Source organism: Argentina silus (assembly GCF_951799395.1).
Source record: "Argentina silus genome assembly, chromosome: 15".
Classification (NCBI taxonomy): domain Eukaryota; kingdom Metazoa; phylum Chordata; class Actinopteri; order Argentiniformes; family Argentinidae; genus Argentina; species Argentina silus.
In genome coordinates this window covers 5,957,569-5,984,268 of record NC_139669.1, presented here as the reverse complement: position 1 = coordinate 5,984,268, position 26,700 = coordinate 5,957,569, and the positions used below count along the sequence as shown (strand labels likewise).

General features: G+C 46.0%; 4 protein-coding genes across 6 annotated transcripts in view; all 4 read right to left on the bottom strand.

The window, feature by feature from the left end:
* The window catches only part of ccdc88b (coiled-coil domain containing 88B), a 19,810-nt gene extending 15,840 nt beyond the window's left edge, over positions 1-3,970 (bottom strand). The window contains 10 exon segments of the mRNA XM_083686368.1: positions 1-33; positions 122-145; positions 147-206; positions 510-568; positions 737-775; positions 778-805; positions 2,279-2,350; positions 2,352-2,388; positions 2,969-3,108; positions 3,828-3,970. The exon segment at positions 1-33 is cut by the window's left edge and continues 15 nt beyond it. Coding sequence (XP_083542494.1) covers positions 1-33; positions 122-145; positions 147-206; positions 510-568; positions 737-775; positions 778-805; positions 2,279-2,350; positions 2,352-2,388; positions 2,969-3,108; positions 3,828-3,887 — 552 coding nt within the window. The 5' untranslated portion in view covers positions 3,888-3,970.
* Positions 3,971-5,760: 1,790 nt separating this feature from the next.
* On the bottom strand, positions 5,761-8,757 carry rom1b (retinal outer segment membrane protein 1b; the record flags this gene model as incomplete). Its single annotated transcript, XM_083686789.1, has 4 exons — positions 5,761-5,988; positions 6,546-6,792; positions 6,985-7,415; positions 8,608-8,757. The coding sequence occupies 4 exons, from the start codon at positions 8,755-8,757 to the stop codon at positions 5,761-5,763; spliced, it is 1,056 nt and encodes a 351-aa protein (XP_083542915.1).
* A 2,010-nt stretch (positions 8,758-10,767) lies between these two features.
* Positions 10,768-15,610, bottom strand: LOC310816200 (uncharacterized protein). The gene is made up of 6 exons (XM_083686246.1): positions 15,596-15,610; positions 13,909-15,466; positions 13,200-13,228; positions 12,820-12,948; positions 11,732-12,243; positions 10,768-11,163 (listed from the first exon to the last, which is right to left on the bottom strand). Exons 2-5 carry the CDS (start codon positions 15,457-15,459, stop codon positions 12,156-12,158), a joined length of 1,797 nt encoding a protein of 598 aa, XP_083542372.1. The 5' UTR covers positions 15,460-15,466; positions 15,596-15,610; the 3' UTR covers positions 10,768-11,163; positions 11,732-12,155.
* Positions 15,611-18,087: 2,477 nt separating this feature from the next.
* Positions 18,088-25,334, bottom strand: LOC310816182 (uncharacterized protein). Of its 3 annotated transcripts, none has more exons than XM_083686220.1 (11): positions 25,239-25,334; positions 23,499-23,558; positions 23,032-23,170; positions 22,696-22,869; positions 22,211-22,384; positions 21,569-21,742; positions 21,084-21,257; positions 20,442-20,615; positions 19,957-20,130; positions 19,315-19,488; positions 18,088-18,612 (listed from the first exon to the last, which is right to left on the bottom strand). In XM_083686220.1, exons 2-11 carry the CDS (start codon positions 23,530-23,532, stop codon positions 18,429-18,431), a joined length of 1,575 nt encoding a protein of 524 aa, XP_083542346.1. In that variant the 5' UTR covers positions 23,533-23,558; positions 25,239-25,334; the 3' UTR covers positions 18,088-18,428. The 3 variants fall into 3 exon arrangements, with proteins under 3 accessions (XP_083542346.1, XP_083542344.1, XP_083542345.1); XM_083686218.1 differs by lacking the exon at positions 25,239-25,334 and adding an exon at positions 24,033-24,224; XM_083686219.1 differs by lacking the exon at positions 25,239-25,334 and having other exon boundaries at positions 23,499-23,936.
* Positions 25,335-26,700: the final 1,366 nt, after the last annotated feature.

The following is a 26,700-nucleotide window of genomic DNA, read 5'->3' as shown; positions in this document are numbered from 1 at the left end:
CAGGGGCAGCACCGCCCGGGGGTCCTGGGTCACCTGCAGAGGGAACAGTTTCTTACCTCTCCATGGCAATACCAACATGTGGATAAGAATTCTGGCACAAAATGGCTGACAGAGAACAGACCTCCTGGATACAGGTGGCGATGGCCAACCTGGGTGTCGATGTCGAGGGCCTGGATCTGCTGGATGAACGTTTCCTTCTTCTCACACTGCGTTTGATCAACAGAACAGTCAGTATGGGCAGGAATGTTACTTTTCTTTTTATATGCTTTTAGGGCATTTCTGCTTTTATTGGGATAGTGTGTGTGTGTGTGTGTGTGTACATTCCTGTGTGTGTGTGTGTGTGTGTGTGTGTGTGTGTGTGTGTGTGTGTGTGTGCACATTCCTGCATGCAAGTGTGTGGTGTGTGTGTGTGTGTGTGTGCGCACATTCCTGCATGCAAGTGTGTGTGTGTGTGTGTGTGTCTGTGTGTGTGTGTGTGTGTGTGTGTGTGTGTGTGTGTGTGAGGTCACCTGTACAGCGCAGCCCAGTAACAGCAGCAGCAGTCTCCTCAGCTCCTCCACGGCTGCCTCTGGGAAAACAGTGACAACTCTCGTGAAGATCACACTCCCCAGAGAGAGAGAGAGAGAGGAGGATTCATTAACACATATGGAGTCATGTAAAGCGGCCTTGTGTGTTGTGGACATTAACAAGACAGATTAAAGAGGTAATCTGTGCCTATAAAAAGGGGTCTCCATACCTGTTAGAGGATCTTGCCCCAAAATGGCAATGTTTGGGAGGGCATCAGAATCAACTGCTGTAGGTCTTCCTAAGGACAGGGTGTGGGAAAAGAGATGGCGTGGGAGAGGGAGGGACAAAGAGAGAGAGCGACAGAGAGAGAGAGAGACAGGGAGAGAAGAGATGAAGAGAGAGAGAGACAATATTTCTTTATGTATTTACCCAACTCCCCCTGGCCCATACAGGACTAAATGTCACAGCACATAACTTTGACATAATTGTTGAATCTGCCTTTGAAATGGCAAAACTTTCCACCCTGCTGGCCAGTTCAGTTTACAGTGCAAACATAGCAGACGTCAGAGGAGAGAGAGAGAGAGAGAGAGAGACAGAGAGACAGAGAGAGAGAGAGAGAGAGAGAGAGAGACAGAGAGAGAGACAGAGAGAGAGAGAGAGAGAGAGACAGAGAGAGAGAGAGAGAGAGAGAGAGAGAGACAGAGAGGAGAGAGAGAGAGAGAGAGAGAGAGAGAGAGAGAGAGACAGAGAGAGAGAGAGAGAGAGAGACAGAGAGAGAGAGAGAGAGAGAGACAGAGAGAGAGAGACAGAGACAGAGAGAGAGAGAGAGAGAGAGAGAGAGAGACAGAGAGACAGAGAGAGAGAGAGAGAGAGAGAGAGAGAGAGACAGAGACAGAGAGAGAGAGAGAGAGAGAGAGACAGAGAGAGAGAGAGAGAGAGAGAGAGAGAGAGACAGACAGAGAGAGAGCACTCCTTAACCACAATTAACCACAAACAAGCATCAAACCTTTATCTACGACATGTTCATCAAAAGAGTAGTACCATATATGTTTATGCCTGTTTCTATATAGGACAACACTGCTATATCTGGGAGAAATAAGGCTAGAGAGTGACCAAGGTTAAGGTTTCACAGTTAGGCCCACTGTCAGGGTGACAAGGAAGCGCAAAACAAGAAGTGAAACCATGATAAATAAGACCATGAGAAACAAAATGACCTCCCAGCAACACAACACAAGCCAGTCAACAATACATTCTGACAACAATAACCCCCATATTCCACAATATTTCAGCCTCTCCCTATCCCTTGCAGCTTGCTGGTGTCCCTCCTTGTGCGTTAGAATGAGTCATATTCTTGTTTGAATGACTCATATTCTGTAAAAGCAGGAAATGAAACACAGGATGTTCTGTGAGAATAAAAAGGCTGCACACTTGCGTACATCCCGAGCTTCCACTAGAACATCAAAACAACCCACCACACTTCAAACTATGGTGGCCTCTCTAGCCCACATATCACTTGTCCCCTAGGGAAAAATGTTTATTCAGCGAACATAACAGAGGACTCTTGTTCTCCGTGTGTTCAAATAACTTCTTGAGAGGTTTTTGCCTTGCTGTTGTCTCTCTAGACTCAGCCGTGGCCTCCTGCATACAATTTTTAGTGACAGACAGTGTCATGAAGCGCATGAGTAATTTCCTAAACAGCAAACCACATCAACTAGAAATAGGCATGCGTCATTTTGATATGAGCAGGTTTTCCGGCACGGCCTCCAGTTACCTGGTAGAAGGCTCTCAGGTGACGGTTGAGGATAGAGAAGTTCTGGACTCTGAGCATCTGGTCGTCTCTCCCCGCTGCGGTACAGGTGCTCCACCTTGGGGTTGGGGTCTCTGGGAGAGGCGGAGGGAAAGGCACTGCTAGTAAGGTCGTGGGAAACAACTGAAGGAGCTAGTCAGTCGCCCCTTCCTCCAGAGATAACTTAACTTAACTGCCTCTCTTTGCTCCTAAGATCTGGTCATGTTCAGTCCCAGAGGAAACACAGACTGGTTACTGATCTGAAGGCTGCATGCATACTGACCAGAGACCAGGGGAGGCCGGTGGAGGTAGAAATCGGAGGACGTGCTCATTGTAACCCACATGTGTTTTTTTACCATTCCTTATTCCGTTCCATGCATTACAGTGAGCCCATCCTCCAGTTTCTGCCTCCAGTGGATCCAGTCTATTTAGGACGAGCATGTCCAGTTACAGGTGGCTGTTACATTATGCCAATATTCTGCTGGCTATGATACCTTTGATGGTCAAAAGGGATGCTGGTGGAGGACATGTGTGTTTGATACCATTCCTCACTCCATTCCATGCGTTACAATGAGCCCATCCTCCGATGTCCACCTCCACCTGCCTCCCCAGGTGGCCATGTACATATTATTTTTAGCCATATCCATCAAAGACAGGGCAAAGGTGCAAACTTACATGACCCTCATGACTTCATTGACAAAGATGCCATTGGTTAGTCTCAGATAGCGGTCATGGGTGGTCTGGGAGTTGGAGTTCACCTCCATGTAGAGGGAGATGTTGTCCTCCCTGGCTGTTATACTCTCAAAGAGCTGCACCTGGGGAACAAGGTAAGGGGCCATGGAACACTTTCAAGAGATAAATGTACAAAAGAGAGGAAATAACTGAAGAGCACAACCAACAGAGGTCAATAACAACTGCATTGAAGGTTATTCCTAAAGCTGTATGGAGGTAGAAATCGGAGGACAGGTGTCATTGTAATACAGGGAATGGAATGAGAAATGGTATTACAGTTGAGCCCATCTGCCGATTTCTATCTCCACCAGCCTCCCCTGGCGTCATATGATCTAAAGTGCTCAACCGATGAAAGGTTCAGTTCTACAAATTCATCTCAACCAAAGCTTTTGATAGGTAAAGAGATCAAGGAAAAGGAAGTGACAGTTATAAACAAGAGAGGCAATCTAGGAGGACAGGGGAAGCTGTCAAAAGGAGAAGTTTAAAATGTTTTGCTGTCCTTTTCACAATGACAAAAGTCAGGACTGATTAAACCAATTTACCGGTATGCTGTTTTAACTGTTGTATCTGAAATATAAATGTTTTAGTAATGAGAACATTCTTAAAGGACATATTGTATTTTTTACAGGTGGCTACTTTCAAACAAGATACATCCAAATGGGCAATAATAATATCAGTAGGCTTATGCCGCACTGTAGCCTATCCCTTTGTGTATATGTTTAATACAGAGTAGCCTACACTTTTATCTAGGCCTACAGAATACTCTGTCTAGCAACTGAAAGTGATTCGGATAGACACATACCCAACGCACCAGCGCACTTCCCATAAACTCTTCTAATATTTCCATTACGTTAGAGTCCATCGTTGTCGCATAAAATCAATTACAAACGTATACAATTATATAAATAAACTACAGATTTGAATCACATCAATTAGACTAAGTAAAAAGAGAATCCATCATGCGTCAAGTGGTTTGACATCACTGCCTCCCCTCCCTCCCTCCCTCCCTCCCTCTTCCTCTATCTCACTTGAGTCAGTTAGCGCTGGTGGTGTGCTGAGCACATTGCAAAACCACACCGGAATTTCAAAACGCACACATTGCATTCGTGCTGTCGCTGGAAGAGTCATCCGTCACCTTTGGTGATGGTGAGTTTGTTTCCATTAAACAAAGCCACGAAGCCGAGCCAAATGTGAAGGTGGAATGCCGTGTGGGGTTTTGGCAGATAGATTTGAAACTCTTCTTCATCTCAACTGAAAAACAAGAGGGAAGGCACCTGCTGCATCACATAATAGCCAGGCCTACACATTCAGTCGGACCGTGAGCGGGCATACGGGGTTCGAGATCTTTTCAGTGCAGCAGCGAACTCTGGCGGATTCATGATGTACGGAAACATTTTTTGCAAAGATGCATAAACATAAACTTGAATAGATAGACATATGTGACAAGTGAATAAACCAGTGAATTCAACCCATTTGAAGAAGGGACATGATAATAGCCTATAACAGAGAAAGCTCGACCTTGGGCCCACAATTTCACTGGTTTATTTTAGTTGTAGTTGTTGTAAAAACATAATGAAAAGATGAATTGCAATGTTAGCAGTTACATTTCTGACTCCCAAATCTGTGCTTTTTATTTTGATATGAACTATCCACACATTGGCAATTGTTATGGTTGCTCTTCATATCTCCAATGAGGGCCAGTGTTGCTATATGGAGACATGCTTGGACATGCAGTATTGGGATTAGCCAAATTAGGATTATGAGATTGTATTAGAGATGTCAGAGCAGACCAGATGATATTGATCTGACTCACAGCTTCACCCCTGGCAACACACACACACACACACACACACACACACACACACAAACACACACACACACACACACAATCCTATTCCACTGGATGAACTGAAATTAACTTAATCAATGCATACATGGCATATCCAATCAGTAAAAAAATAACGCAACAAAAAAAAACCTGTTAAAAACGTCTAACTTTAATGCATATTTCAAACATACAGGTTACTTAGCAGTGCAGTCACAAACTCTATAGCCAGCATTGAATGTAGTCAATTTACATGTGGAGTGAGCATTTGCATTACATTAGCTGTGTGATTTGGATTTGGTGATTGGATTCAAAAAGTGTATCTGAACATCAGTGTGCTGTACAGCATGTCTGTGTATGTGTGTGTCTATATAGTGATAGCACGTGTGTCAGTGTGGTTTTGTGTGTACATGCATCGTTCTATTATATTATATAGTGTTTGTACTGCATATACATTGTTGTTGTGAGTGTGTGTGCGTGTGCATGTGTGTGTGTGTGTGTGTGTGTGTGTGTGTGTGTGTGTGTGTGTCTGTTGTTCTGAGTTGCCTTTCAGTAATGTGTCAATCAGTGTCTTGACTTTGTTTATTCTTGACCGCATGTTCCCCTCTAGGCTTGATTCATTCTCCACCACAGGGACGGGGGTGGGGTGGGGGGGGGTGGGTGGGGGGAGATTCCAAATTCTGTCATGCTTCAAAAACCCTCTGCACAGAGGTACATTGTGTCAACTGTCTGTGCGTAGCATGATAAAATCCCCCTGTGTTTGAGGCCTTGCAATGCAGCCTAAATCAAGACTAAACCGGTCAGCTGTCAAACCCAGCACTGAGCTGTAGTGCACCATGAGGTCACAGAACAAAGAAGCCTCAGACATATCCCTCTTGCCCTCAGACCATATTTGGTCTTTTTTTTCTCTCTAGCTAGCGGCTGCCTTCTCGGCATCAGCCGGCTCCGCCCCCCCCTCAGCTGCCGGCTGCACCTGTGCGAGCTGCATCAGTGCCTCGACGGTGGCCTTGAACTCCATCAGGGTCTCCTTCAGGCTCTTCTCCAGAATGTAGCCCTCGCTGGGGTCCTCGGGGTTCTCCAGGGCGGCCGCGCCCTCCATGGCCGTCTGCAGGTACCTCAGGCTCACCATCACGGTCAGCTACATGACATGGCATGACATCACAGGGGTCAGGGGTCAGGGGTCAATGTCAAGTCAATACATTACAGTTGGTTGTTCTGGTGTCGTTCTGGCGGTTTTAAAATACAGATTGAGGACCTCTTTGATGTGAAATTTCATTGTGTTTATAATGTTGTAATTGTATGAGGTATAATTGTAAATATAGGTCATAGGTCAATATGAGGATATCACCCAATGGGAATAGGATGAGCCATATGTCATGTGTTGCATGACATTATGTGTGTTTTGAGTGATCTTGTGAATTGAGTGTGTGTGCTTTGTCTGCACATGTGTGTATTTAGTCTTTGATTATGTGTTTTGCCTGTAAGTGTGTGTTTGGTCCTTGTGTTATTCTTTTTTCTGCATTTGAGTGTGTGTTTGGTCTGGCTGTGTGTGTGTTATGTGTGTGTGTTTTGTCTGTGTTTGTGTGTGTGTGTTCAGTCTGTGTGATTGTTTTGTCTGTGAGTGTGTGTGTGTGTGTGTGTGTGTGTGTGTGTGTGTGTGTGTGTGTGTGTGTGTGTGTGTGTGTGTGTATGCACCTGCATGAAGATGACAGACAGTATCCCAGGACCAATGGTGTTCATCAGGCCCATGTAGTAGTCAACCAGAGCCTGTCTGCATCCGCGGTTGTACAGGTTCAGCTCCTCACTCTGGTGCTCATAGTTGTAGTGGGCGTTGTTGTTCAACAGCTTCTGCTGCAGGCAGGGCCTGGCAGAGGCGGGGTTACAGCAGCTGAAGGGGACTCCGTCTATCAGGTAACGACCGTCCACGTTACTACGCACACGACTGGAGAGGAAAGAAGAAGATGAAGAGGATTTCATACATACATTTCTAACACATTTATGATACATTTATAACACATTTATGATACGACACTTGGTGTGTATGAGATACTTATGGTATTCCCATGTGAATCGACACCTCAGTGAAGGTGTGTGTGGGCCTAACTGGGTCTCCGTCCCCCTCCCTCTCACTCACTCCTTCACTTCCTTGGAGGTGAAGTCCAGGTAACGGTTGCTGACCCACTGCACCTCGAACCAGTCCCTGTAGTTGGTGTTCCCACAGCACCGCAGCTCCATCTGCAGCCGGTCGATGGTCTCCTTCTGGAAGCAGCGTCCTGGGACGTCGGTGTCGCGGTAGTAACGGATGCCGTTCCTCAGGCCGATTTTCAGGGACTCCTCCAGGCGGCCCTGCAGGGCGTAGCTCAGCACCACGGCCGCCACCAGCATGCTGGCTAGCAGCAGCACCGTAGCGAACAACGGCAGCAGGAAGGACTTCCAGCGTGGGAATCTGGCGGGGTCCAGGGAATCCTGGCACACCTTCCCGGCGAACAGGTTGGTGCCGATGGAGGCCAGGCCCACCAGCATCAGGATGTTGGGGACGATGTGGATCTCGGTGTTATCCATCACCTGGAGGACCAGAGGTTAAAGGTCAAGGAGTGTCTGGAGTCACAACAATGCATTACTCTGCTCCTGTGTGGCTTTATCCTGGAGTAACTACATTGAAATGGTGCACAAGAGGAACCATAGCATGTCCTACTCCATGATGAAGCTCCCATTGTGCTTTTTCATAAACTAGTATGACGAGTGGAAGTTACAATAGAACTGCATCTGGGGAGGCTGGTGGAGGGAGAAATTGGAGGACGGGCTCATTGTAATGCATGAAATGGAATTATTGGAATGGAATACCATTCTTTATTCCATTCCATGCATTACAATGAGCCTGTACTCTGATTTCTACCTCTAGTCATCTGTTTCTCAACATTATTCACTTTGGCTTTTGTCTTTGTAAAGTAAAAGTACTTTAATTGTATGTACTTTAGATGTTGTCCTTTGTATTTTATCGATGTTATGTTCAAGGCTGACCTTAACCCTAACCTGGGCAGCTTGTTCTCTTTGACTGTCATGTAGGAACTTATCCAATCTGGGCTCCATATTGAAAATCATTTAATGCTGAAAGCAGGCATTCGTGATCAGCGGGTGTCCTGTTGCTCAATGGAAATCAATGTTTCCTGTTGTGAAAGTCACCAATTGAAGCCATCAGTAATCAATAACCCGTTGGATTCATTACACCCTTGAGATCTAGATGAAAGGTTTTGACCTTTTAGTTTGTCATGAGTGCTCAGCGTTCATGGCAGCCCCCCCCCCCCCCCCCCCCCCCCCCCCCGCCCCTCCCCCATGAGTCACAGCTACAACACGTGACGTGCATGAAAAACAGATGAGAAAGTGTTTGCAAGATTCAAGCCAAAGCACATGGCCGGCAGCCTGACTTCAGAGGAGTGAGAGTGAGCTAGAAGAGGAACAGATGTTTTGTATAAGTTTTGTATAAGACGGACCCAGGACCAACTGATGTCCAAATAGGTGTCTGATAGACAGGTTTTGACAGAGTAGGAACAGTTGGAGGGGACAGGTGTGTGTGTGTGTGTGTGTGTGTGTGTGTGTGTGTGTGTGTGTGTGTGTGTGTGAGTGTGTGTGTGTGCGTGTGTGCGTGTGTGTGTGTGTGTGTGCATGCGTGTGTGCATGTGTGTGTACATGTGTGTGTGTGTCTGTGTGCGTGTGTGTGTGTGTGTGTGTGTGTGTGCGCGTGCGTGTCAGGAGCTACCTCGGCCCTGCGGATCAGCTCAGTCTTGAGGTACACGCCCAGGAAGAAGGTGAAGGCCCCGGCGATGACGGCCACCCAGGAGAGCAGCCACAGGCCCTGGGCCAGACGCACGCGTCGCTGCAGGGGGAACTGCAACTTCAGCAGGGACATGGTTCACGCCGCCAACACAGAGCACACAGAGAGAGAGAGAGAGAACTGAGAGAAAAGAGGATGAGGAGAGGCCTCGGAAGAACAGAAAGAGAGAGGAGTGGTAGAGGAGAGGAGGAGTGGATTCAAAGAGGAGAAACTTCTGGGTGAATTAGACGGGAAATAACAGGGAGCTGTGTGTGTGACCAGAGGTTACAGGAAGGTTGTTCCAGTGGGTCGGTAGAGCGAGGCCTGTCGGCTGTGCCTTGGTGAGTTATTATAATGGTTTAGCTCCTCTAAGTTGTTCCTGATGGATCCGATAAGAAGGGGAGATCCGTTGTTGAAGGGCAGGATCGGCCTGAGAAGATAATCCAAACAGAAAACTTTCTAGTTGAAAAGGGAATCTTCAAAGCGTTTTAATCCAAAACGTTTGTGCGCTATGAGGCAAAAGTATCGATGCCCAAGAAAAATAATCGATTTGATCAAAATAATAGTAAATAATCCACGTCCTTTTTGTTGTTGATATCAAGCTGTCCTGCCCTGCTCCTTCAATTCAACAGGTAACGTTTGGTCACCACAGATGCCCCTCGACGCCCACGTTTTCCTGATGACCCCCTTGGTGTTTTGGATGGGACCCCTCTCGCCTGTGCCGTGTGTGCGTGGTGCGCCCCTAAATTCCTGCACCCATGTTGGAGGACACACAAACCGGCCAATGTCGAGGGTTGGCTATAGTAATCCCCCCAACAGAGTCCCTCCGATCCTATTAGACCGGAGCACCAATGGGAAAGCAGGCCAGTGTCTGATCAGCAAACCTTCACGGGGCCTGGAGGGGGAGAGGATGGGGATTTGACTGTTATGACTGACAGGTAGAGACAGACAGAGACGGAGTTGAGAGAGAGGGGGAGCATGACCAGTAGATGACCCAGAAGGAGATAGGGAGTGAGAGAAAGAGAGAGAGATAGAGAGAGTGTGTGTGTGTGTGTGTGTGTGTGTGTGTGTGTGTGTGTGTGTGTGTGTGTGTGTGTGTGTGTGTCTGTGTCTGTGTGTATATGTGTGTGTGTGTGTGTGTGTGTGTGAGAGAGAGAGAAAGAGTGTGTGTGTGTTAGAGAAAGTGATGGACTAAAAAATGAGTAACGTCTGGCAGAAAGAGAAATCAAGAGGCTTTGTCAAGTATCTGTAGAATGAGTCCTTTTATTGATCAACTATAGGAGTTTTTTTTTGGTATGGCATAACAGTAATATATTGTAAACTAATAATGATAATGGGATGGGCAGCATAGCATTCATAGATAATTATATCTTTAAATATTGAGATAAGCGGCCAGGAGCTACAAAACAGAAATCACTCTTCTACCTATTTTCATATGTACCAAGACACAAACAAAACTCAAACAAAAATCACTTTCACTTCTGAAATAATTCAGCACTTCATTTGGGATGTATTACAAAGACCGCGTCCTCCATTTTCTACTTCCAGCAGCCTCTCCTAGTGTGTTTACATTTCTCTACCACAACACAAGAGGGAAACAGCGTGGAATAATTACAAACACTCAAATGTTTACATGACTGAGTATACCTCTACCATAGGTTTACCCAGGGCCTCGTATTTCCTGATCACATGACTTCCCCAGGGAAAACTCTTGGCCCTATAGGCTACACTAATATGACATTATAGGCTGCAACCATCAGAGCTCAGAAATGTCCCTGATTTGGTCACATGGTGAGAAAATAACATGGCTTTAATCATCGGTAATGTTTACTTGCATAAATACACAGGAGTTGCAGGTCTTTTCATTCTGTCACCCTCTCCTCATTCACCCCCCCGACCCAAGTCAACCCCGTGCCCCCTCCCCCCGCCCCCCTCCTCTGGGTGCTGCAGCTGGTGCATGAAATCATCCAGAATATTCTGGGCTGTTAGATAGGACATATCCACAACAGCCCCGTGTTCAGCCCCTCCTGCTCCCCCCCGAACAGCAGGGACACAGTGGCTCTCCCCCCCTACACCCACCACCTCCCCCCCCACATGGTAGGGGTTAGGAGGGCTGTCGCTGTGGTGCTGGCTGGCCGGAGAGGGCTGGAGGGCCTGGTAGCCTGCAGGCCAGGGCTGACCACCTGCTTGGCAGGTGGCCATCTTTCGATAGATGGCCAGGCTGATGTCAGCAACACAGAAGGGGGGGCTTGGCCCCTGGGGATCTGAGGGGGGGTGATCCATAGTGCCATCGTCCTCCTCCTCCTGCTGTTTCCAGGGCATGAAAGCAGTGACCCTCTGCTGACCCGCCCCCAACCCCCTCAGTCCTGCTCCTGACCTATCAGAGGGCATCTCCTCCACTTTGGGAGAGAGAGATTGGCTGGTTGGTGTGGCAGTCTGCAGTAACTTCTGCAGAGCCTCTCCAGAGTGCTTCTCCAGCAGATCCTTAATAAGACTTGGAACCTGGGGGACCAAAATGAGACATACATGTATCCATAATAACAGATAATACAGTTAATAGCTGGTCACAATCAACAAAACGTTAATTTACTTTCTCAATCTTTTTTTTTAATTTATTTTTTAATATATTTTTAGGCCATTTCTGCTTTATTGGGATAGAGACAGTAGAGATCGACAGGAAGGATGGGTGAGAGAGAGGAGGGATGACATGCAGGATATTTCGATGGCCGGAATCGAACCAGGGACCTTGCGATGATATGGTATGCACCTTAGTGTGCTACGCCACTGAGCGCCCCTATTTTTTAAATCTAAATGTCTTGACACTTTGCATGTAAGGGAGGCTGGTGGATGCAGAAATTGGAGGACGGACTCATTGAAATGCATGAAATGAGGAATGGTATCAGTGTTCCTCCATGTTCATTCCATGCATTACAATGAGCCCGTCCTCTGATGTCTACCTCTACCAGCCTCCCTTGTTTGTACGGTCAAAGCATTGTTAAAGGTGTAGTGTGGGATTTCTCTATGTACGACAGAAGAGCGGTTTCTGGGCAGTAGAGGGCGCTGTGCTCACGTTGATGTTCTCCAGGGAGGAGATGGTGCTGTGGGCCTCCTCCAGCTCTGTGGTGAGCTGGCCGATACGCTGGATCAGGAACTTCCTCTCACTGCCAATACTCTCAGCCTGCAGGGATGGAGCAGAGTGCACACTCGGCAGACACACGCACACACACACACACACACACGCACACGCACACGCACACGCACACACACACACACACACACACACACACACACACACACACACACACACACACGTACACACACAGGCACGTACACACACACAGACACAAACACAGACACACACAGATACAGACACAGACAAACACACAGACACACACACACACACACACAGATTCTATCCCAATACACACCCTTGCCTACACTTGAGGTTACTGTATATGGGACTGATTTGTCATGGGGGGGCCCCAACACTGTTCTCATGTGTGTGCCACTCTTACCGCTGAGTGCAGTTTCTCTCCGAGGAGGTTGTTGGTGTTCTGGGTGCCTGTGTGTGTCTCCTGCAGCCTGAAACAGACACATATATGACCACCGGAGAGCATACGACCAGCTGACCTATGACCCCCGATAGAATGTCACACCATAAAGAGGTCAGACCACCACCACTCCAATTACACTTATTGATGTGTGGAATCTGCCTGCCAGGCAGAAACCCCCCATGGCAATGAAATACAGGTCAGACAGGGTAAGAGTTGCAAGACTGCAAGTGGCAAGTTTAGATGTGTTGAATTTCCATTTACTCACTGTTGCTTCCAAAGGAGCTTCTTCAATCAATGGATGGGAATAGTAAGTGTCAATACTATCCTCAATGATCAGCATTGTTATCAATGCATTAGCAGTAATGCTATTCATACCAGTGGAGGCTGGTTGGGGTAGAAATCGGAGGAAGGGCTCATTGTAATGCATGGAATGGAATGAGGAACGTTTGATGTTTGATACCACTCCTTATTCCATTGCATGCATTACAATGAGTCTGTCCTCCAATTTTTGCCTCCACCATCCTCCCCTGATTCATGTCTATCTTTAGACCGACATCTATATTCTGTTAGATATGACTATCTAATATCTATTATCAGCCCAGACCTTTTCAACTTCTCCTTTGTGTGGCGAAGATCCTCCCTGGTCCTCTGTAGCTCCGCCTCCAGGGTCTCGATGCACACCACGGTCTGACAAAGGTTCTGATGCAGCTCCGTGTTCTCCTCCTGCAGAACCCTGCACAGAGGAATCATGGGAGTTGGAGTTTCTTTTTTACTCAGATCACATATTCCCATTTCATGTCAAAGTAATGTCAGTGAATTAGGAATGTTTCCAGGTATTTTCTAAATCTATTTTCTAAATCTAACCCTTATTAAAGGTAAAGATAGATTCCATTAGTGCAATCAGTAGGCAGTGACCAATCACAACAAATAGACAGAGAAGAGAGAGAAGAGGAGAGAGAGCAAAAAGAAGAAAAAAACACTCACTGGACTTGGTCATTGTCACACATCGAGGCCTAGAGAGAGGTGGAGAGAGGAGAAGCTGTCAAGAGATTGAATGTTCAATGTTCTTCCAATTATATTGTAGATGTTGTTTATGTAATTTGATCTTCTTGATTACTGTCATCATAAGCGTTTTACCATTAACTTGGTTTGTCACTTGCTAATAAAACCCCTTAAATGTAATTTAACGTTTTTTCGACAGAGATACGTTGAAAAAAAAAGCTATGAAGAATGACAGTGAGAGAGAATGATAGGGACACGATTCGAGCAGGAGAGAATTGATTTCTGAACTCTTACGTTCCAGGAAAAGCAATTGATTGTGCATCACACGGTGCAGTGAACTTAATGAAACAACTCTAGCAGGGTTACCCCTCTCTGTGTTAGCTAGCCCTAACTTAACTCCATACCTACGTAATGAAGGGCTCTTCATTACCTAATCTTGTTCAGTGAGTACAATCATCACAGAAGGTGGATGACGCTTGGGTCCTACTGATGTAAGTGGTGTGTGACGTTTTTGTGGTTAAGGGCATTCTTTGACTCCTCCTGCATAGTTTAAAGCGCTTTGACTCTTACTGCCTGGTTTATCTGGGACTTGACTCCACTAGCCTTTTTCAAAGCAGTTTGTATAGTTCGAAGCGCTTTGCATCTAACTGTGACTCTCAAAGCACTGTGACTCCCTTTAGCACTGACTCACCCTGTGTGCTTTAGGGCGCCCCCTATGGGCTGCTCGGCTGTCTCTGTCACTCTGCTCGAAGCTGGGGCTGGCTGTGGAGGCGTCTCGGTTCCTTGACGAGTCAGACTTGCTGGAGGTAGACTCAGTGTCTGGGCCTGGTCCTGGGGGAGGGGAGTGCATGCGCCCCGGATTCCCAGGGATGGGGTGGGGTTGTTGGGGTTGTGGTGGTGAGGAACGGTGGCTCTGGTGTTTGTGTTGGCGGTGTTTGGGGGGGTGCTGGCTGAGCTCAGGGCTGGTGCTGGTGCCATCGGTAAGGAGGGGGCCATACCTCCCTTGCCTGTCCCCTACGGGGCCCTGGAACTCAGCCTGGGACAGAGGGCGGTCTTTGTGGCTGGCAGGCGGGTAAAGGTGGCCGGGGTGTTGTTGTGGGGGGCTACCCGGACGAGTGTGGTTCTTAGTAGAGTACAAGATCTTGGAGGGGTGCAAGATTTTCCTTGATTGTGGGTGAGAGGCGTTGCTGGGTTTCCCTTGAGGGGCCTGCTGTTTGGTTGGTGGCATCTTCTCCACCCCCTGGCCCTCTGCGTGCTTCTTGAGGGGAAGTTGGGGCTGGGTTTTGGGGGCAGCTGGGGTAGGGGCTGGGGCTGGAGCTGAGGCATGTCCTGGGGTCTTGGTGTTGACCCCCAGGGTATTGAGGCGAGAAGGGCTGATGACCTGCTTTGTGATCTCATCCAGGAAGGCAGAGAACTGCAGCTTCCCCGTCACCATTTTCTGCCTTGCTGCATCCCTCTGTGCCTGTAGATCGACCCCCTTCCCCCGGCCTCGTGCCTGGCCTCCCACCGGCAACCGGGGGGACAGTACCTCCATGGACTTTGCCTTGCGGATATCCGGCCGAGCTTCCCTACTCTTCAGGATGCCTTTACTGGGCAGATGGATGGACGACACGGCCCTCTTAGGTCCAGCGCCCAGCATGATCTCCTCGTTGAAGGCCAGGCTTCGGCTCAAGCTGGCTGACTTGTAGAGGGCTCCGTGCTCCCGGTGGGGGGGTTTTCGTGGTGCCCCTCGCTCACTGCCATGGGTCTGCAGTAACCCCTCTGTGCTGCGGCTGTGTCCGCGGTGGAGCTGGGAGTAGTCGGGGGCCTGACGTGGGACCCCCCCCTGGGCCTGACGGGGACCCTCTGGGCTTCCTCCGACCGGGCGGCCATGTTTGACGGCGGCGTACACCATTGGCTCAGCGTCGTCCTCCGGGAACTTTCCCCGGGCTTCCAGAATGTTGGAGCAGGACATGGAATGCAGGGGCCTGCTGGCGTGCTTGAGGGAGATGGGGTCGTTCAGGCTGGTTTCAGAGGTCCAGGAGGATGAGGAGGAGGAGGAAGATGAAAGTGAGGAGGAGGATGCTCTCGAGAGGGTGACAGAGGTCCGGTGTTCAGACGTCTCGTCTGCCTCGTGGAGATGCTGAGGCTGTTGATGGTGTGGATGTTGGTGCCTCTGGTGGTGTCCACGGTCGTCCTGGAGAGGGTGACCGTGGTGATGATGGTGATGGTGACCCTGGATTTTGTCATTGTCTGCTAACATGGGGTAGCTGTGTGTGTGGAAAAGATAAGAGTGACGTGAGTTGTTCATTCAATAGCAACACACACTGGTTGTCTCCATAAAATGTGGAATTCTTCTGTGAAAATATAAACCTTTAAAATCAATACAGTTATCCTACCTGTGTGTCTCTCTGTCTTGGTGCTGGTGATGATGGTGATGAGGAACGGGATGATGGTGCCTCCGGGGTTTGACCTCGTCCTCGGAGTGGTTCTGAACAGGCATAAAGTACTTCTCCATCACTCGTCTCTTCCCTGGGGGAGCCCGTCGATGCCCTTCTGTCTCCTGTGCGGATGATGCCGTTGATCATGCGGGGGGGGGGGGGGGGGGGTACAGGTTTGCAGCGGCACGATCCTCAACTCGTCACTGCCCTTCCGATGTGGGTGGCGGTCCGACGGTCCCCTTTCAGTTTTTACTGCACCCTGGCCGTCGGCCCCGGAGATCACCGCTCCAGAGCAGAGAATGGGCTGGGCTGAACCACCATCACTCGCCCAAGTAGGCTACCAGTATGAATTATGTCAGGATTAACAATACACTTGTCCATAGAAGACACCTCAAATGCGTCAAGGTCAAAAAGGTCAGGGCGCGAAAAGCTGCTTTGTTCTCCAAATAATTAATTAAGTTAAAATGGTCTAGGATAAAAGTAATTGTCTCAATGAAGTATCCCGCTGTAAGAGAGTTAGGTAAGGAACCTCTGGAGTGTTTCTCCAGACAGATCTGTCTGTGTCCCTCACCGTCCAACTTCAGAATGACTATGTCACAGGGAAGGGGGAGGTTTGCCTCACTGCCCTGGCCCATCGGACCCTGATGTTAATTGTCTGGCATGAGCATCGAACCAATTCAACGCAGGAGACAATTGTCCTGGTAAATTCAGAACAAAATCGAACGGACGCGGGAACAAGAACATTAGTCCGGTTCATTTACTCTATTGATACGGACTACGTGTAGGGTTGTCGCGTGCTTGTGCTGCTGCATTTGAGGTGCTCGGGTTGTTAACAGGCCCAGGGATCATAATCATATGTAATAGGCCTATATTCTCACTGACACAACTTTAACACTGTCGGGCTGAGTGGAAAGTTCTAGTAAGCTTATTCAGAACAAGAGAGTGGATGTAACTGCACTGCCGGGAGGTCATGTCAGTCATGTGTTTCGTAGCATGGGTTCTTGTTAGTGAACTATGAACAGCTGAGGGATGGGGCTGGAAGAGATGTAACCTCTCTCAATTTCATAGAGAGAGCTATGGATGCAAGGACTGACCACCCATGAGATCAAAGTCATAGTTTTGATGTGTTGAAGCTAATCAGTGTTTGTATACAATTGCATTGTTCACAAACAATGTAGTAAAACAAGCTTATATTCTGGGTTCTGATGGGGTAAGACAGTTGAACTAAGCTCATGAGGCAGTTCTAAGTTATATTCTTCAAGAATCAGACATGTATTTCATAGCATGGGGTCTTGTTAGTGGACCATGAACTTGGTGGTTGGTGTGACACAGCGGCTAGTCTCTTCAAACAATAGTTTGTCATATTTACCTTACCCAGCAAGGCATTCTAGAGATGTTTTATTTATTTATTTAACCTTTATTTAACTTGATAAGACCCCTGAGGAAATGTCTTTAGTGACTGCAGCCTGGCAAGAATGTAACCTTTCTGTAGTCTGAGCTGAATGTTCTCTCAGGCTGATCATCATCATCATCATCAACAGTGACCATTCAATGCAAATTGGCAGTAATTGTTCAGTGTCTCACACCCAGGCACATCCAAATGGGGCTGTTCATCAGCCTCGCAAATAGGCCTAACTGCAACATTTCTTTAGGATGATTCTCTTTTCACTTGTTCCTTATTTAACATATGCCTGCTTAAAATCCACCCAACTACAATGATTGCGTCCAATCTTTTTTTGAGGTCACCAGGGACTGAAACTCACGCAACAACTGATTCAGAGGACAACCCTCCACTCCCTACTCTTGCAGATCAATAGATTCCTTGTGTAAGGGAGGGCTGCCTACATTTATAATCAATAGTCATGTAGCCGCATGTTGTCCGGACCTCCGAAAATGAACACGTCTGATAGTGTTCTCGCCTAGAGCCACAGACACATTGTGTAATTTTAAATGTTGTCTATTGTAGCGTATGTGGTCAGAGGCTATGCTTGTTCTTTTTTCCCCCCTTTTTTTTTTTTACCAGATCATTTAAAGGGTCACTTGGTTGTATTTAGTTCCCCTCAGTAGTACAGCCCTAATGCTTTTTTTCGGAGGCTAAACCCAAGCACCAAAATGAGTAACGCACACAGTTCAGAGAGAGACAGTACTGTACAAAACACAGTGACCAAGTGTGTTTAATCATACACCTGTATACAAGTTCTCTGGTTATTGAAGAAGAAAACGTCATAGCAGCGTCATTAGCCATCAAGTTGATTCATTTCAGGTTTCGAGTTGATTTAGTTTTAAAGTGCATGTTCACCGAGGTCTCAACACACTTTGCATCATATACAGTGCCTTCGGAAAGTATTCAGACCCCTTCACTTTTTCCACATTTTGTTGTGTTATAGACTCAATTTAAAATGGATTAAATTAAAATAATTTGCCATGAATCCACACACAATAACCCAGAATGAAATTTCAGTAAATTTATTAAAAATGAAATACAGAAATACCGCATGTACATAAGTATTCAGACCCTTTGCTATGACACTCTTAAAATGAGCTAAAATGCAAAAATATCATCAACAAATCACTCAATAAGTTGAACTGAGTCCATCTTAATGCAAGGATAATAGTTAATGTAATTTTGGAATTAATATCTTTGTTTTTATAGGGTCCCTGATTTGTATAGGAATCACCGTATGCAGCTCTGAAAAGGTGGGTCTTGAGGTTAGTTTTAAGGGTGGGCAGGCTATTGCATATTGTTGAATTGTTTCAACACAAGTCATTGTAGGTATTTAGATAATAGTTACTATTTAAATGTCAATGTCTCCAGTTTGCAGTGTGGATCCTCCAGAATAGCAGAAAGCAGCTCTATTCCTGCGTGTCCTGGTTTATTCCGACTCAGATCCAGCTCACTGAGATGGGAGGGGTTTGACCTCAGAGCCAAAGCCAAAGAAACACAGCCCTCCTCTGTGATACTGCAGTCTGGCAATCTACACAGAGAGAACCAACTGTCATTCTTACAACTCTGGGATAGTTCACTCTAACATCACATTTCTGTGATTAACGAAATACCTTCACTCCTGTCGATATACCAAGACACCTTTTACGTCCATTTCGCGGGTTATTAAGCAACTTGCAGAAGACACATTTTCTATTATATTGGAAGTGGACAGGGACCAATAAGGTGAAAATGGCGACGACATCCACTTCCAATATACTAGAAAATGTGTCTGCTGCAAGTTGCAAACAAACTGGGATATGGACATGAAACGTGTCTTGGTGTATGGATTGGAATGAAGGATGTGGTTCATCATTGTGTAGAGAACTATTAATGTTTGTATAAGTTTGGTTTAGAAACATCTGGAACCTGCCAAATCTTAACTGTCCCTCCTAAAGACCTCCTCATCCCCACTACCCCCCTGTGCAAGTTTCTCTCCTGAAAGTAAATTTAAAAAAAATAAAATAATAATAAAGATCTTTTTTGTGACTGCCAATCGCCCCTGGTCCTAGCATAGATTACTTTCTCTTATGATGACTGATGGGTAGATGATTCACTCACTTAGACAAATGTATTTGTTGTAAGTCGCTTTGGATAAAGGCGTCTGCTAAATGCCATGAATGTAAATGTAAACGTAAGACATAACAACAAGTAACTTTAGCAAGATGACCTCACCTCAGTGTCACAACCTCACCTCAGTGTCTCCAGTTTGCAGTGTGGACTCTCCAGTCCAGTAGAGAGCAGAATCACGCCATAGTCCTGCAGTTCATTGCCGCTAAGGTCCAGCTCTGTCAGACTAGAGGTGTTGAAACGCAGAGCTGAGGCCAGAAACTCACAGCATCCCCCAGCCAGGTTACAGCTTTTCAGCCTAGAACCAGCCACACAGGACCAGACACACAGATGCTGGTAAATGGAGTTGAGTGGTTTGTTATTATACAAGCGGAATAAGGAACATTCATTATCATGTTATTAACGGTGGCCTAGAGGTTAGAGAGGCCGGCCAGCAATCGGGAGGTTGCTGGTTTGATCCCCACCCTAGGAGGGAGCCGGGTGTGAGCTGGTAACTGGAAGGTTACTGGCATCATATCTAAGGCTCCTACCACTGCCGTTGTGCCCTTGAGCAAGGCACTTAACCCCTGCTCCAGCGGCGCCGAATATGGCTGCCCTGTGCCCAGAGCTGTGTTCTCCCTTGGGGGTGCAGTGTGTGTGTGTTGTCTGGTGTCAAATTCCTACAATTGATGAGAATTGATTGCATGCCAAGTAAAGAGTCTTCTTCTTCTTCTTAAACATCTTATCAGGATTCTTCTACCTACTAAGCAGTGTCACACAGCCTCACCTCAGTGTCTCCAGTTTGCAGTGTGGACTCTCCAGTCCAGTAGAGAGCAGAATCACGCCATAGTCCAGCAGTTCATTGCCGCTAAGGTCCAGCTCTGTCAGACTAGAGGAGTTGGAACTCAGAGCTGAGGCCAGAAACTCACAGCATCCCTCAGTCAGGTTACATTCATTTAACCTGGGGGTAGACATGTTTACATGGTAAGTCCTCAAATGAAGATGAAACAAGCAATGGTAGCACTCACAGATACTGGTTGTGACTGTACAATGTTTGGTCACACTTTACATCAAGTTGCCCTTACATCTGCAGTGTAACAATTACTTGTGTACAACATTGTATCAATATGTTAGATAATAACTTAGTCATTATATGGGAAATGGAGTGGAGTGGTCTGTGTCATTACATAAGTGGAACAAGGAACAATAATAATGAGCATCACAACATCTTCTACCCATCAAACACTGGCTCAGTTATTTTCACAGCCTCACCTCAGTGTCTCCAGTTTGCAGTGTGGACTCTCCAGTCCAGTAGAGAGCAGAATCACGCCATAGTCCTGCAGTTTATTGCAGCTAAGGTCCAGCTCTGTCAGACTAGAGGTGTTGGAACTCAGAGCTGAGGCCAGAAACTCACAGCATCCCTCTGTCAGGTTACAGCTTTTCAGCCTAGAACCAGCCACACAGGACCAGACACACAGATGCTGGTAAATGGAGTTGAGTGGTTTGTTATTATACAAGCGGAATAAGGAACATTCATTATCATGTTATTAACGGTGGCCTAGAGGTTAGAGAGGCCGGCCAGCAATCAGGAGGTTGCTGGTTTGATCCCCACCCTAGGAGGGAGCCGGGTGTGAGCTGGTAACTGGAAGGTTACTGGCGTCATATCTAAGGCTCCTACCACTGCCGTTGTGCCCTTGAGCAAGGCACTTAACCCCTGCTCCAGCGGCGCCGAATATGGCTGCCCTGTGCCCAGAGCTGTGTTCTCCCTTGGGGGTGCAGTGTGTGTGTGTTGTCTGGTGTCAAATTCCTACAATTGATGAGAATTGATTGCATGCCAAGTAAAGAGTCTTCTTTTTCTTCTTAAACATCTTATCAGGATTCTTCTACCTACTAAGCAGTGTCACACAGCCTCACCTCAGTGTCTCCAGTTTGCAGTGTGGACTCTCCAGTCCAGTAGAGAGCAGAATCACGCCATAGTCCAGCAGTTCATTGCCGCTAAGGTCCAGCTCTGTCAGACTAGAGGAGTTGGAACTCAGAGCTGAGGCCAGAAACTCACAGCATCCCTCAGTCAGGTTACATTCATTTAACCTGGGGGTAGACATGTTTACATGGTAAGTCCTCAAATGAAGATGAAACAAGCAATGGTAGCACTCACAGATACTGGTTGTGACTGTACAATGTTTGGTCACACTTTACATCAAGTTGCCCTTACATCTGCAGTGTAACAATTACTTGTGTACAACATTGTATCAATATGTTAGATAATAACTTAGTCATTATATGGGAAATGGAGTGGAGTGGTCTGTGTCATTACATAAGTGGAACAAGGAACAATAATAATGAGCATCACAACATCTTCTACCCATCAAACACTGGCTCAGTTATTTTCACAGCCTCACCTCAGTGTCTCCAGTTTGCAGTGTGGACTCTCCAGTCCAGTAGAGAGCAGAATCACGCCATAGTCCTGCAGTTTATTGCAGCTAAGGTCCAGCTCTGTCAGACTAGAGGTGTTGGAACTCAGAGCTGAGGCCAGAAACTCACAGCATCCCTCTGTCAGGTTACAGCTTTTCAGCCTAGAACCAGCCACACAGGACCAGACACACAGATGCTGGTAAATGGAATTGAGTGGTTTGTTATTATACAAGCGGAATAAGGAACATTCATTATCATGTTATTAACGGTGGCCTAGAGGTTAGAGAGGCCGGCCAGCAATCAGGAGGTTGCTGGTTTGATCCCCACCCTAGGAGGGAGCCGGGTGTGAGCTGGTAACTGGAAGGTTACTGGCGTCATATCTAAGGCTCCTACCACTGCCGTTGTGCCCTTGAGCAAGGCACTTAACCCCTGCTCCAGCGGCGCCGAATATGGCTGCCCTGTGCCCAGAGCTGTGTTCTCCCTTGGGGGTGCAGTGTGTGTGTGTTGTCTGGTGTCAAATTCCTACAATTGATGAGAATTGATTGCATGCCAAGTAAAGAGTCTTCTTTTTCTTCTTAAACATCTTATCAGGATTCTTCTACCTACTAAGCAGTGTCACACAGCCTCACCTCAGTGTCTCCAGTTTGCAGTGTGGACTCTCCAGTCCAGTAGAGAGCAGAATCACGCCATAGTCCAGCAGTTCATTGCCGCTAAGGTCCAGCTCTGTCAGACTAGAGGAGTTGGAACTCAGAGCTGAGGCCAGAAACTCACAGCATCCCTCAGTCAGGTTACATTCATTTAACCTGGGGGTAGACATGTTTACATGGTAAGTCCTCAAATGAAGATGAAACAAGCAATGGTAGCACTCACAGATACTGGTTGTGACTGTACAATGTTTGGTCACACTTTACATCAAGTTGCCCTTACATCTGCAGTGTAACAATTACTTGTGTACAACATTGTATCAATATGTTAGATAATAACTTAGTCATTATATGGGAAATGGAGTGGAGTGGTCTGTGTCATTACATAAGTGGAACAAGGAACAATAATAATGAGCATCACAACATCTTCTACCCATCAAACACTGGCTCAGTTATTTTCACAGCCTCACCTCAGTGTCTCCAGTTTGCAGTGTGGACTCTCCAGTCCAGTAGAGAGCAGAATCACGCCATAGTCCTGCAGTTTATTGCAGCTAAGGTCCAGCTCTGTCAGACTAGAGGTGTTGGAACTCAGAGCTGAGGCCAGAAACTCACAGCATCCCTGAGTCAGGTTACAATCATTTAACCTTAGGGAGATAATGTCACAGCTATGTATTAAATTCATATTTCTAACAAACAAACACACACACACACACATACACACACACACACACACACACACACACACGCACACACAGTACTTGTTTCCTTAGAGTCTGTAAGTACTCACAGGGCTACCAAATACTCACTGAGCTGTTCTGGAGGCTTCAACTACTGGCAGCAGCCTCAGAAGGCCCTCATCTGATCTGATGTATTTCTTCAGGTCAAACACATCCAGCTTTGCCTCTGAAGTCAGCAACAGTGCCCACTGTGCAGGGGGGAGATGGGCTAGGGGGGAGGGGGAGGGGGGTTCAGGTTAGTTTACAGTCCACTTTAGAGTTGACAGTAAAGTGCTATCACCCTTTTATGTCAGTAAGGGCCCTGCTTCCCAATTCTCTATCTTTTTTGCTGAAGTGTGGACACAGTGCTCCAGTGCTTTTAAATATGCAACCTTTATGTTTTTTTATTTTTTTATCATGCCTCATTATGGGAATCTCTCAGGACAATCTGTGCTTTACTTTCATGGTGGTGTAGCATAGTAGTCCACTATTCTCGGTGGGGTGTTAATTTGAGGGAATCTTTCTATAGTTTATTCTGAGTAAATATTCCACATTACCAGCGTCCTCCTCAAGACTCATGGCTGCAGCCATGATCAGGTGACGAGAAGCAACTTGATCTGTCTCGATTGAAAGGATGGGGTAGAGAGATAGAAAGAGAGACAAAGAGAGGGGGAGGGGGTAGAGATATAGAAGGAGAGGGGGAGGGAGATAGAAAGAGGGACAGGGAGAGGGGGAGGGGTAGAGAGATAGTAAGAGAGACGGAGAGGGGGAGGGGGTAGAGAGATAGAAAGTGCCTAAATACTGAGCCTCAATGAGAGCAGAATGTTGTACCTCATCTTTACAAAGCAAGTAGGCCACGTTACATTGTTTACATTTTTGTTGTCATCTGAGACTTTGTAAACAAATGATACATAGCAGCAAATAGTACGCTGCTCTCATGGAATGGCATTCCTTGAGCACAACATATACAGTATGTTGTAGAAAACAAGTGCTATTTGTATGTTAAAATGAACTGTCTCCATTGTTTATGTTTTTGGTGGCTCTGCAAGTAGAAATCACTGACAGTGCCTTCAACTCTGATGCTTTCTTACCTCAGTGTGTGTGTGTGTGTCTCTCTCTCTTTCCCAACTCCCTTTTAGTGTGAGACAGACAAACAGTGAAAGCTGAATAAAGGTCTACTCGGATATCTTCTAAAATGTCAAAGTCTATTCTCATACGGAAGTAAGATCCTGGTGTGTGCTTATTGGTATTGGCGGAGGTTTTGCTCTTGCTCCTCCTCCCTTGTTCAACCTTTGCAAACAATGCAGTTCCGTACTAGAAACCAACCATAGTTATATAAACAATAGAGAGTGCACTTCCCATCTTTTCAATTCATTGCTTTTGTAACAGCATGGGGAGCACCATGAAAGGCTGTCTCCATTTAACATTTGTTTGGTCATTTGTTTTTCGCCTTCTTTCTAACTTTAAATTAGGTAGTGAGTGATTTTCAAAAAATGTCTAGACAAGAAACCAAAGTAGTGCCTCAACAATGAGTGGTGAAAAATAGGGCACTTTACAAGTTAATAATGAAATGATGGCCTCCAAATCAAAGATGCGAATTGCCATTCTCATAGATTAGGACAAAAACTGGGTGCTAATTGCTTGAACCAAGCTTTCTTGGTACAACACACTTATTTACATGGCTACGTCACTCCCTCTAGCTTTAACTTCTTGTCCTTGGTGTGATGTGTAGAAATCTGATTCATCTGTATCCAAAATGTTAAATAATTAGTTTATTCATCTGTTCTGTTCATCTGTTCAAAGGTTCAAGTAGAGCCTAGATAACTGTTTGATAGCCAAAATGAAAGTTATGGTAAAAGGTTTGTCTCCATGGTTTCATGTAATGCATGTATGGGCTGGTCAACGTATCTTGACATGTTCTAGATGCTGAAATAAACCACATTTTAGTTCATTAACATTAGCTCGTTGACAATCACTGAGCATTCATTGGATTAATAGAGGGCGGCAAGAGGCAGCATACGCCCTCTGGTGGTCAGTGAAAGAACCTAACCCCCCCACCCCACCCAACAGTATTTTTCTACACAGCCTTAACAACTCTTCAAAATCTTTTGTCCGACTTTCAGAAATCCCGAGACCCAACTGGCCTTTACAAATGCAATCAATTAATAAGCTTTTTCTTCCATGATCTGATCAATATGTGGGTGTAGATTTGTTCGTACATTATGCGAGATTGCGTTGACTAGATCGGAGAGGATTATCAAAACAAAGCGTCCTCTATCAACGTGGCTTTTACTTACTGCATGGTCTTGGTTTGAGAGCTGGTCAAGGCGTTATTTTTGGGGTGATCATGTTATTTTTAGGGTTATCATGTTACACATCTTCCACCCAGATTTGTGTCTCAGGAAAGAGTGTAAAACTTAGCTGATTCTGTTCCACATATCACACACATCCATCTATCACCTAACTATGCTTGTTTATTGGGCACTGCTAGGAAAGAGAAGTGGGTGAGACTGGCTTTTTCGCATTGTTCTTTGCCGTCAATCATACAAACAAACCAGCAATGCACCAAGAGAAGGAGATCCGATAAATTCCAGTGAATACTGGTTTGATCCTGTTTGCCGGGACTGTTCACATTTAGCACAAAATCAATCCGCGCTCCAGTTCCATTGACGTCAGCTGTTGTTTTTCGAAAAGTTTATCGAACCACTTCGAATGACTCATCACACTGACTGAAAGTGACAATCTAGTGAAATCAAACCTAATTTACTATATGTTTACATTGATATAGTGTATATTCAACGTCTACAACATGTTGATACGTTTAGTTAAGGTGGCTGTGTGTCATTTAAAGAGGGGTGTGGCAGCATTTGGTATCAAACACGATATGTGCCCTTCTTTTTGACATGGGTATGTTTGCGTCTCCTACATAACTACTAATACGCTGAAAAGTAGAAAATAAACCGTTATTTTATACTGCAATTGGCTTGACAGAGTGGATCTATTTTCTCGAATATGTAGGTCGGAAGTATTTATATTGTGACGTTAGCCGCTTCACACCTACCTTATAAATAGCGCCCATCTCCCCCATTTTGATACACTGCATTGATGCGAGGTCGTTGCTGCGCGGTTCGTCTTGATTTTATTTTGTATTTCCTAACTTATATCGTTTTATTTCCTTTGATAGAATATACGCAGATACTCTAGATATAGGAAGTTACTTACAACGAGGAATTTAGATTTACAAAATCTGCTAGATAGTCGAGTTATTCTCAGGCAGCTAGGTAGTTAATAATATTGATAGCGTGAGCTAGCTTTCACTCGATCGTCGACGCCTGTGCGTCTTTTTTTCCGTTTTGATCAACTCTTTTCTTTGAGTTAAAGACGTTATAAAGCAGAATTGCCGAAAAAAAAAAAAAATCCCTAGATAGATTCGATGTCGTAGGCATAGACCGTGTAGTGTTATACTATTCTATCTAGCTAGGTAACAACAGCAGTTAACGTCAGCTAACTCAGTCAAGTGAAGTCAACCTTTTGTCTGCCAAAATAAGTTCTAACTTGATTTAGCACGTACCAAGCGTAGCACAATAATATAACTTACCCTAGGTAACTAATTTATCAGCGATGGTGATCACAATAGGGTTAGGGTTAACGTTTTGTGGCATCGTAAATTTATTTTGTCCATCGGCAGTTACGTGACGTTCGAGTGTGACTTAAGTTAACTTGATTTAACAGAATCGACAATAGAAAATGTCGACTTTA